At 37.9% G+C, this 11184-nt stretch overlaps 1 protein-coding gene across 23 annotated transcripts in view; it reads right to left on the bottom strand.

The window, feature by feature from the left end:
- Positions 1–310: 310 nt before the first annotated feature.
- Positions 311–11184, bottom strand: part of LOC136032943 (uncharacterized) — a 75121-nt gene continuing 64247 nt past the window's right edge. For 10 of the 23 annotated variants that reach the window (XR_010618816.1, XR_010618821.1, XM_065713419.1 and 7 more), the window contains 2 exons: positions 6626–6847; positions 311–1439 (listed from right to left, as the gene is read on the bottom strand). Coding sequence is in view for 9 of the 23 variants with exons in the window: in XM_065713419.1 (XP_065569491.1) it covers positions 1227–1439; positions 6626–6796 (384 nt within the window). In the remaining 14 variants the exon portion in view is untranslated. The remainder of the gene's footprint in view (positions 1440–6625; positions 6848–11184) is intronic. The other 13 variants (XR_010618828.1, XR_010618820.1, XR_010618823.1 and 10 more) reach the window with 4 other exon arrangements.

Here is an 11184-nt window from a genome sequence, read left to right as displayed (position 1 = left end):
AAACCGGTTGCAAAATTGGCTGGATTCAAATTCTTCCCGTAAATAACCATTGTATACAGCAGGTGGCTTCCTGATCCCGCTAATATGATTTTATAACAATGCTGACTTTGGCCCAAACCAATCTTGCTGGAGTTGAAGACTCAATTTAAGGAGCTTTAGGATTTATTCTATTATCGAAGACAGACGGCTCTTAGTTCGAAAGCAGTCTTTAGAACGTTCTTCCACTGCTGGAGTCCATCTCTACTCGTATGCTAAAGAAATTACTTCCACTTACTCCTTTACTAAATGTAGACTTTAAGCAGTTTGAGAGTTATTTGTTAAAACTTGTTTACAAAATATGACAAAATTTATTTATCATACAAAACTTTACCACTTGAAAATCACTCATGAAATTCTTCCTCAAAATTTTAAAAGTTATCCTTTCAATCAGACTGAATATCTAGTCACAGAAACATGGAGATAACATTTAGAAAATATATATGGCCGTAAAACCTCCCCCATCCTAAAAAAGCCGCAACGTGCTAAAAATTGGAATATATTACCAAACAAAAGTACGAGTAGGATCTCCTTCAGAACCCTCCCCAGACATCTTCTTGATGATCACCTCCCACCCCACCCCCAAGAAGAGACGCATCTACGTTATAATTTCTCTCATGAGACTAAATTCACATTAAATAATCTTTGTATTTATTCACTTTACTTAGCCCATTGAAGGGAAGGCTTACCGCTAGATGTAATATCACATGATGCAACACAAACCAATATTTCCTAAGTCTACTTCCTATTAGACCCTCCAACTTTTAATTAATGTTACAGGGCCCCTTAATGGTTAGCTTTAACCACGAGCAATGAAACAATTTCAAGCCAAATTTTGGCATCAATGAGACAAAGAAATAATAAATAGCTATATTACACAAGGCAAATTAGACTGTTCATCAAAATAAGGTGAATACTAAACACGTATCAAATCAAGTGCAGCTTTGAAAATTTCCTCATTTCCTTCCGTCTCCGGCTTATGATACATAATGGATCTCATTTCCGCATCAGCTCTTGAGCAGAGAGCTCCACTAAACCCCTCACTTCTACGCTGTTTTGCTTTCAATGCAATATGCTCAAATGCAACTGGATGTAATAACTTGTCTTCACCCATTAACTTTGTGATTTTATCAATTGTCTCACGTCAGAAACTGTGTTGTAACTCCAATACGAGAAAATATGGCACCTGTTTACCATCTTTGCCTAGAAGGTGTTGGCTTTGCCTCTTGAACTAGTTTGGCAGTATATAATGATTTCCAATCGACGTCCATTGGGTCAATTGATGGCTCTAGAAGTACGTCATTTTCAAGCTCGTCATCGGATATCTGTTCAAAATCTATACTCTCAAGCAAATCATCTTCATTGCCAGGAGTTACAGAGCGTGCATCATCGAAACATGCTGTCTGAAAAAAAGAACAATAAAAGACAAACAAAGCGAGGCCAAAATGGAAACAGCCAATTGTTTTACCGAAAGCAGAAAGGAATACCACCCTGCATTTCTCAACCATGATGCACCATAATAAAAATGTCAAGTTTTTGAGCGAATACGATGTTTTACAAAACCTATGTTTTTCTGGAGCGGAGGGGGATAAAACCCACTTTTCAGTTTTGTAGCAAAGACTAACAACTTTACCTATGACAAGATGCTTTCTATAAGTTTATCCAACGACTTATTCATTATTTCGCAAGATCAACACTTTGTGTTTTTTTTCGATTTCTCCCCTGTGACACTGATTTTAATTCATCGAAAGAGGATGGTGAGGGTCTAATCTCTACAGTTTTTACGGGAGGCACGATCCCCATGCAGGACTGATAAATACAACATTACTAATGTGGAAAGCAGCTTATGATTTGGGCCGAAAACGGAAGTTTCCCTGAGCCAGAGGCTAAAGTGTGTATGCTGAAGTAGATTCACATTCTACCAGAGAGAACCATGTGAAATTTTTCTTCCAAGTGTTCGCTTCCTATGTTTCTGCCTTCAAAGGGAAAGCTCTCTCTGCGTAGGGAAGGAAGCAAACACCAATTTCGCACTAAAGTGAGAATAAAATCTAAGAGCTTCAGATGAGTAATCTTTACTTGGCCACATTACCAAAATATTTTTTTAAAGTAACAAATAGAAAAATTAAGACATGCAAACAAAGAAAAGCTTCTCGCATGTCCGAAAATGCTTTTACAAGCTGTTTATGTTTGTGATTTCAGGTGAGTTTTTTTTTTCTGCGTTTGGGACTGAGGGAAGAAATGGTATTACATATACCTTCCAAAAAAGTTATTGCTGCAAAATTTGGAGTCTACCCTTTACTCCTCCATTATTAGTGATATTCGAAATTAGGCCCATTGAGACAAAATTAACTTTTGAACATATAGAGATAAACATTTTTTTTTTTTTTTTATTAAAACTGTTCAATAATTCTAGGAAAGATGGTAAAAGCGAAAGGCATTAGATACACTATTTTGAATATTTCGAAGAGCCGAAAACTTTGAAAAAAGATTCAGAATTATAGCAAAAAACAACCTAAGTCTGATTCCAGTAGCTGCTCCATGGAGTCCGTCAGAATGGCAAGTAATCGGCAAAAACAACATCTGTGATGGCACGATCTCCGAATTTCAGCCCAAAACTGAGACGTGAAATGGTTTTTGCCATAATGTAATCTACGATGACATTGAAGAGCTCTGGGGCCACTGCACGTCCTTGGCGCATCCCTGTCGTGGTTTGAATGAACGGATTGCAACGGTCATTTACTTGCACAATCCCATGGTGCAGCGTTATAAGAACTCTGCAATAGTTCTCGGGTAGGCCAGTCAACTCTAGAATCCGCCAAAGAGCTTCTCGATCGACTGAGTCAAATGCATCGTGAAGTCAACGAAGGCAATAAATGCTTTCTGTTGGAACTTTGTGGTCTTCTCTACTATTCGTCGAATCGTGAAAATCTGCTCGATAATGAGTGGTCCGACATAAAACCCTCATGCTCCGGTAGCTGGATTTTTCGAATGATATTCCGACATCAATCCAGCAGGACAATTGAAAACAGTTTGCCAGAGACTGACAGTAGGGTTATTCCCCAGTAGCTGGAGCAATCGCTCCTTGAGCCTTTCCTCTTCCATAAGGGGATGATGAAACCTTTCCCCCAATCCTCGGGAATTGTCTTTGTTCTCCAGATTGTAGAGAACAGGTTGTGGAGAAACAGGAACATTGAAGGAACTCCCTATTTTAGCAGCTCTTAGCTTAAGCCGCCGATACCAGTATCTTTATTATTTTTGGGACTTGCAGCTTATTTGTGTGACCTCCCGTCGTGTTTGAAAGGTATGAGCAGGATATTTCACTTCAGAGGTCGTTTTCTAATAGTTTGTGAGTAGCCATTGCGTCTCCTCTCTTCCTTTGATAGACTAGGGTGGGAAGTTTGAGGAATGCAAGGCATTCCTCATATGGGTTGACTTGCAAAGATGGTTTGAGCTTTGTTGCTCACCTTTGGACAGTCTCTAGTGCTTTAATATTCATTTAATAATGGGGAGACGTTAGGGCCATTCAAAATTCTAGGTTTGGACGTACAATAGCCTTACGCAGCTTCTTGAATACAAACGGCTTTCTGATTGTAAACCTTCATTTTGTTAGCCCCAGGGCTTGCTTTGCTTTAGCAACTTGAGCTTGTGTGTGGCTGTGGAACTTGAGTTCGTTATCGAGAACAATCCCTAGGTCTTCCTCCTCACTTAAAGCCTCAAGTAGGTCATCTCTAATATAATAAGGTCGTCTAGGATTGTTGTGTTCAAGATGCCGGACTTTGCATTTTGACACGTTGAACCGCAAACCCCACTCAGATGACCATCTAGATAGTTGATTTAAATCTTCTTGCATCGTTGAGAGACGGGGCTAATTTGGCCCTGTCGTAAGAGCTTACAATCTTCACAGCTCTTAGTGTCAATGGGTTTTCAAGTGTGTTGTACAGTCATTAATATATATGCTGAACAACGTTGGTCCCAGGATTGGGCTCTGTGGGACTCCACTAATGACATGAATTTCATCAGAATAAACAGTTTTACTGGTGAAATCATAAACTACTACCCTCTGAGTTCTTCCAGAAGAAAGGATTCATTCCAGGGAACTATATCCTCATGCACTCTCAATACTTCAATTTTCAAGAGAAGAGATTGATGCAGTACTTTATCAAAGGCTTTTGCTTGATCAAGCGACATGACATCCACCGGAAGGCCATCATCTAAGAGTCTGGTGAAAAAGTCACATGACTAAATGAGGCTTGTATCGATTGAGCGACCTTTACAGAAACCATGGTGACTTTTTGGAAGAGACATATTTCTTTCAAGGTGAGAGACCAGTGCGTTATTTATGATGCTCTCAAGGACCTTGCATCCAACAGAAGTAAGACTTATAGGGTGATAATTTCAGGCTTGATCCTTTCTCTCTTTCTTAAAGGTGGGGTTGATGTTGGCCTGCTTCCTGTCACTTGGGAGCACTTGGAAGTGAGTGACATCCCAAATATCACTGCTATTCGCTAAGCAATTTGTTCTGCTGCTTCTTTTAATAGTCTGGGTCATAGGTTATCTGGCCCAGCAGCTGTATTTGCATCCGGTCTCTTAAGCCTATTCAGAACATTTTCTATACTTATAATTATCATGTACATTGGTTCTCTGATTGGTTGCTCTGGTAAAGTGGGTTGAAAATTTGGTATGGGCTGAGCGGGGAAATTTGTATCAAAGCTAGATTTGAGCAAATCCACTTTTTCTTTAGCCTCTCAGGTCTTTGTGTCATCCTGTTTCATGAGGTTCAGGATATCATGTTTAGAGGGATTAGCTACTGAGATATGGCGCCAGAACCCCTTTGCTTTCTGCTTTGCGTCAGCTGCAATTGCCTCCTCATGGCTTTCTATACTCTTCCGAGTCAAATTTCCTAGCTTGTTTTTGCATTTCTTGAACGTGCCATACTGCTTATCACATTTGCACTTTACGTATGTGGTCCACGCTCTTTTCTTCTTTCTTCTAGCCCTTATCACTTCTTTGGATAGGAAGGAGCATGTTTTTGGAGGGGGCGGCCAGTATACCTGGGGATATTTATTTTCTGCAGCTAGAAGTACTGTCTTAAATGCCTCCCAGCTTTATTTTATGTTGTCACTGTCAACAAAACTCTCCCATGTTATCTTTGACAGGTCTTGCCGTATTGATTCGTACTCTGTAAAGGACTTTTTCACTTTATTTTCCTTCTTTAAGTTCACCCGTATCCCAGTCAAGGTACAAATTTGTCCACTGATTCCGATGTCAGGTTGATAAGAAGTAGAAATGATTCATTCAGTGTAATTCTTTAAAGTTTAAAAGGCACATCTGATACTATTTATGTATCGGCCTATTTTTGGTTGCAGTGTGTACCTTACTACTGAAGTTTTCAACCCCTTTACACGTTCAAACTGGTATATCTCATGAAGGAATTTTTCTACCAAAAAATGGATGACATATACTTTGATCAGCTCCTCAAGAGCTATCGACTGCCGTCGCAAAAAATCTATCTGTCTTAGTTCCAAAATTGACTTTTTTGCCGTAGGCAAAGTTTCTAACGTCATTACTTAGAAAGGAACATAGGATAAACTCTAATTTCTTTAGGAATAAGAGAACTTTAAAACTCTAAGAGGCACAACTGATACCATTTCTCTATCCAATCCCAAGCACGAAAAACCGAATAATAAACTCAGCTAAAACCACAAACAGAAATGGGTAGAAACACAAGCAAAAGCCTTTCTTTTTGGCCCCAGGCAAGAGTTCTACGAAGTTTTCCAAAATGTGAAGTCATATTCATCAATCAGGCCTAAAGTCCACACTTTCCGTAAAAACTGCAGATGTTAGACCCTTACTACTTTCTAGGAATACGCTGAAATCGGGGTGCTAGAAAAAAAACACGACGAAACAAAAGTGTCGCTCTCGCAACAAAATAACTCTCTCGCCTCCATTTTTTTACCTCAGGAAAAGCAGTGGTCCAGAAACAAGGCAAATCCTTACCATAGCCCTGGTATTACAACTGGCCCTGGCATCAAGCCACGGCTAATTGTAAAAAAAAAAACACGATAGATAGTCCAAGTGATTGAGAGGCAAATCTGGAATAAGCCCTTTTTAGGATTTAATAAAAATTATGTCATTTTACTGTTGATAGATTTTATCCTTTGGGGGGTGACACACTTACGAATATTACCAGTAGGAAGGACTCACCATCTTCTGAGAAAGAGCAACTGTGCAAAGCGAGTTGGTGCAGTGGCACCCATTTACCTTGCAGCAGTGATGGAGTATTTGGCTGCTTGCTAGCAATGGCCCTTGAGCTTGCTGGCAATGCTGCACGAGACAACAAAAAACTCGTATAATTTCTTGTCACCTTTAGCTTGCCGTTAGAAATGACAAAGAACTGAACAAGCTCTTGTCGGAGGTTACCATTGCCCAAGGACGCATTATGCCCAACATTCAAGCAGTCCTTCTAACAACAGAGACAGAAAAAGCAACAAAAGCTTAAGTGAGTCTAACATTGGCCATAGGCCAAAAATTAATTGAGTGATGCTTCAAATTTGCTTACAGTGCCAGAAATAAAAAATGAAGACTATACCCATACAGAAAATGTATATAAGATTTGTCTGCTCATCTCTGTGGGTCTGAGTATTGTATGTCTAGTTCCAAGATATTTCTTCAAACATTGGTAGCAATCTTCTAAAACTTGTTCTTCAGGTAGTCCTTTCATGCTGCATGCAACAGCACCAAAAATCAATCCAACCAACATAGATGGGTTTTTCCAAACGGTGTAAAATCCTTAAATATCTCTAATCCAGTCCTAAAATGAAGGCATATGCAGCTGTAAATTTCATCCTAAATTCAGAGGTATATCAATGAATAAATACACTACACATGCATTGTTGAATAACAAAATTTAGCTCATTTATAAAAAGAAGGTGTCCAAAATCGTAAAGCTGTCAAACAGATGTTGAGGGGTTACCTAGGGTAAAGTCACCGATGATTCCACAGTGCAAATTTGGAACCACTGTCAAAATTTACCTTGAAAACAGTATAACTCTCCTTAGTTGTGACTTGGAATGCCGTCTCTTGAAGCATTGGTTATACTTTGACAATCCAAAATATGGACACTATATCCTATACAACCAGATAAGAAAAGAATGTTCAATTCAATCAGTTTTCAATTTTTGACATAAAATGAGCTCCTAACAATTTTTTAGCAATGTAATGTTCTAACTGTCATAACTTAGTTATTTTTTGGCAAAAAAGTTGGGATCAGCACCAATGCATCAAGATGCATCTGAGCTTCTCTAAAATGTAGCCATATTGGTTTTTTCTTGATCAAATTAAGTTAAAATAGCGGCTAATATTATATTGATGAAACTATGTTTCAAGTATTGAAAATTCTTGTGTGATGAAGTGGAATATTAGACCAACTAAAATTGTTCCTTTCGCCGAATTCAAATATAGATATTGGCTTCTATTATGAGATTAATTTCTTTTGAGAATATCTTATAGTAACCTTGTCGAATTTTCGACAGAGAGCAACAGATCCTGACGAAATATAGGTGACTCTGTCGAACCTTCACTGAACATGTAAAACAGATGAGAAACAATTGACGTCGAAATTCAAGGGTCCTCTGACAAAAACATATTTGTCAAATTTACGGGTACTTTCGCAATAACGAGAGAGTTTGATAATTATTATTTGTAATAATGTTTCACATGAAATAAAACTTTAGCTTTTTTTAGTCATAATTTTACTGAATTGATGCTAGATTTTTCATCATCTGAAGAAATGCCATTTGGCCTCATGCTATGTTCATATTTTTAAGCATTTGACGAGCATAAATTTGCATATGCAAGAGTACGGGTCCAGCCCAAAGAAACTTCTCTTGAGGCTAGTGTGAGGCATATATACAAAAACACATAGTTTTTTTGTTTTTTTTTTCTAATTGTTAAAGTCAAAGCTTAAAAGAGCATAAATTGGCATATGCAAGAGTAAAGGTCCAACCCAGAGAAACTATCAGATATTAAATAAAAGAACACATTTTTTATCAACTGAAAGTAAGGAGCAACATTAAAACCTAAACGAAGAGAAATTATTACACATATGAGGGGGTTGTCCCCTCCTCAGTACCTTGCTCTTTACGCTAAAGGGGTTTTATATTTTTAATTAAGCTTATTATTCTAATTAAATGGTTCTTGTGCATCGGGAGTCATTCTTAAATAATTCGAATAAAAAGTCAAACTTCTTTCAAACTGTCGATTTTTCTTACTAGCCAGTGTTTTATCAAAACGTGCTTTTAGAAAGTAGTAAGATTTTGAAGGAACGCATGATTCCGACAAAATACTATATTCTGAAAGACACTAATACTTTTCTAATCTGAAGAAAAAAAAAACACCTCCCATTCATTTCCCCTTCTATGGAAAGTATTCAATCTAGGAAAGTATTAAGCACTTCGAAACTTTTTCCTGAACCAAGATATTCCATTCTAGTCTAGTCTAGATTCTAGATATCTAGATTCTAGATAGTATCTTCAGGAACCATAGAGCTGTTTAGGATAATGCTGAAGAAAATATAACACTTGGAGAAGATAGAACCCTTAAACGAATAGGAATAATGTCCAAAATTACTGAATAAAGTTTTGTCTGACTATATGGATCATCTTATGTGACAAGACCAATGTGAGCTGAAACAAAAGGCATGGAAAACACGTTTGGGGTAATGACGATACTTAATCAATTTCAATCCTGAAGAAATTTCAGAGACATGTTTCAACGAACATCATTACAAATCACCTACAAAATCTGCAGTTAGAAGACTAGCAACATCAAAAATCACATTACAAGACTAAAGCATCCCAAGATCAGTGACAAAGCGAAGCTCGGCCTACTAGAACTGTAGATTAAAATTCTATTATTACAGAAGTTTGTAATAGAGGAAAAATATTAATACAGAATGAAACGATTTTAAGCAATACCAAAATGAATAACATTGGTAAAAGCTGCAGCAGTGAATTCAAATTGTACGAAATTAAATTCATGAAAACTGTTCACAAAGTATAATAGACAAAGATCGATGCTTCAGATATTCTCTAGAGGAACTCCAAAAGAATGACACTGACCAAATTTTGCTACATCTGCCTGTTACTTCTGATGTCATTGCAGTTAATATCAATAGCTTCATCAGTTCCATAGTGCCTTTCCATCATACAAACCAAAAACACGGAAAACAATAGGGAATATTGGCTACACTCCCGCCCAGCTAAAGCCAAAAGCTTACCAAGTTCTATTTTCCAACATTTCAACTAGCACAAATCTAAAACTTTCTCAAAGGAGAGGAAGATACTTGAAAGGCCCCATGGTAATCTCTAAAGGCTTAAACCAAAAACCCCTAACAGTTCATTTGTTATTGCAGATACACCTCTTCGATAGAATGGATATACACAAGTCTTTTGATTTGGTCTGACATCAACCTTAATATTCTATTTAATTTAAATACATTTTCAAAAAGACTGTTGGGTTAAGTACATACTCAGAAGGATGACAACGCCCGTCTTACTCCAGACTATCTTGATACAAAATGATAACGAGTTTTTTGTTGTCTCGTTCAGCATTGCCAGCAAGCTCAAGGACCTCAGCAGCCAAATACTCCATCACTGCTGCAAGGTAAATGGGTGCCCCTGCACCAACTCGCTCTGCATAGTTGCCCTTTCTCGGAAGATTTTGAATCCTTTCTACTGGGAATACTCGTAAGAGTGTAGCCCTCCACAGGAGAAAATCTATCAACAGCAAAATGACATCATTTTTATTAAATTCTAAAAAGGGCTTATTCCAGATTTGCTTCTCATTCACTTGGACTTAAATTTCTCACATTTATCACTATATTTTAAAAGAGTGTCATTTTTCACAGGGTTTTTGATGAAACATTTGTTCCACTGGGAGTTTGCAAACTGTAAATAGAAACCTTGTTGTTTTTATTTACAATTAAATAAAAGAAATATTTGTTTTTTTTACTGAAAAGTAAGGAGTGGCATCAAAACTTAAAACGAATAGAAGTCACTCCGTACATGAAAAAGGCTGTACCTTCCTCAACATCCCAATATTTACGCCAAAGTTTTTTATTGTTTTAAAAAGTAGAGCTGTGAAAAAGAGTCTAACTGCGTAAATAGTGGGGCATTGATGAGGGGACAGCACCTTTCAGCCCCTTTCAGAGCAAGCTATTGAGGACGTTTAATTTCTACTGCAAGGATAAAAAATTAAGAATGAAACGAGAACAACTTCGATTAGAGCATCACACTTCAATTTAATCCGCTCGTTGATGTTGTCTAGTTAGTGCTCGTATTGTGGACTGGACTCTCATAGGAAGAAAACTGAGTCTCGACAAAACAATGTCAAGTGATTCTGGTTCGTTGACGACAATCACCCAAAGAACACCTAATCCACAAAGAACGCCAGAAACCAAGGGTGACCAAGTTGGCAAAAAAGGCTCTGAGGAAACAAAGTACGAAACGAAAGAACAGAGTACGAACGAAAGCATCAAAGCAAATATTTCCCACTTCTTTGGGAATGAATTCTTTAAAGGTGAATAGGGCGTTCCTTCGTATTGCTTGTTGATCAGGTAGCAACTTCGGGCAATCCGTAAACACAGAGTTACTGCGTTTGCCATAGCCAGGCCAGGACTAGAATATAGGTATACAAAACATAAGGCAGATACAATATATACACCAGACGTACAGACCATGAAAAAGCTGTTCATGTCTAACTCAGCTTTACTAACAGTTGCAGTTGCGTAGCCTTCTGTGACTCCATTCAAAGCAAGAAGAAATATCAATCCACAATTTAACTGCATCAAAAAAGGACCCACACTACTAGTAAGCGTTTCGCCTCCGTATAGAGCCAAAACGGTTTTGGCGATAGGTACACCCAAAAAAACAGCACTCAGTCCGAACAAGGTCATAAATCGAATGAGAAGAAATAGAACATTGCTGGCTTCAGCAACAGCTTTCTCATCCTGCTGTTCCAAAGGGACTCTTTGAAGTTTTTTCGTAAAATAGAAAGAGGCGGCATCTTCAATGGGGAGAAGTAAGAATCTAACAGCAATTGATCCGATATTATTGACAATGTCAAAAACACCTTGCTCTGCCATCGTTA

The sequence above is a fragment of the Artemia franciscana genome, chromosome 11 (genome assembly GCF_032884065.1).
Source record: "Artemia franciscana chromosome 11, ASM3288406v1, whole genome shotgun sequence".
Lineage (NCBI taxonomy): Eukaryota > Metazoa > Arthropoda > Branchiopoda > Anostraca > Artemiidae > Artemia > Artemia franciscana.
This window is presented reverse-complemented; position numbering and strand designations above follow the sequence as displayed.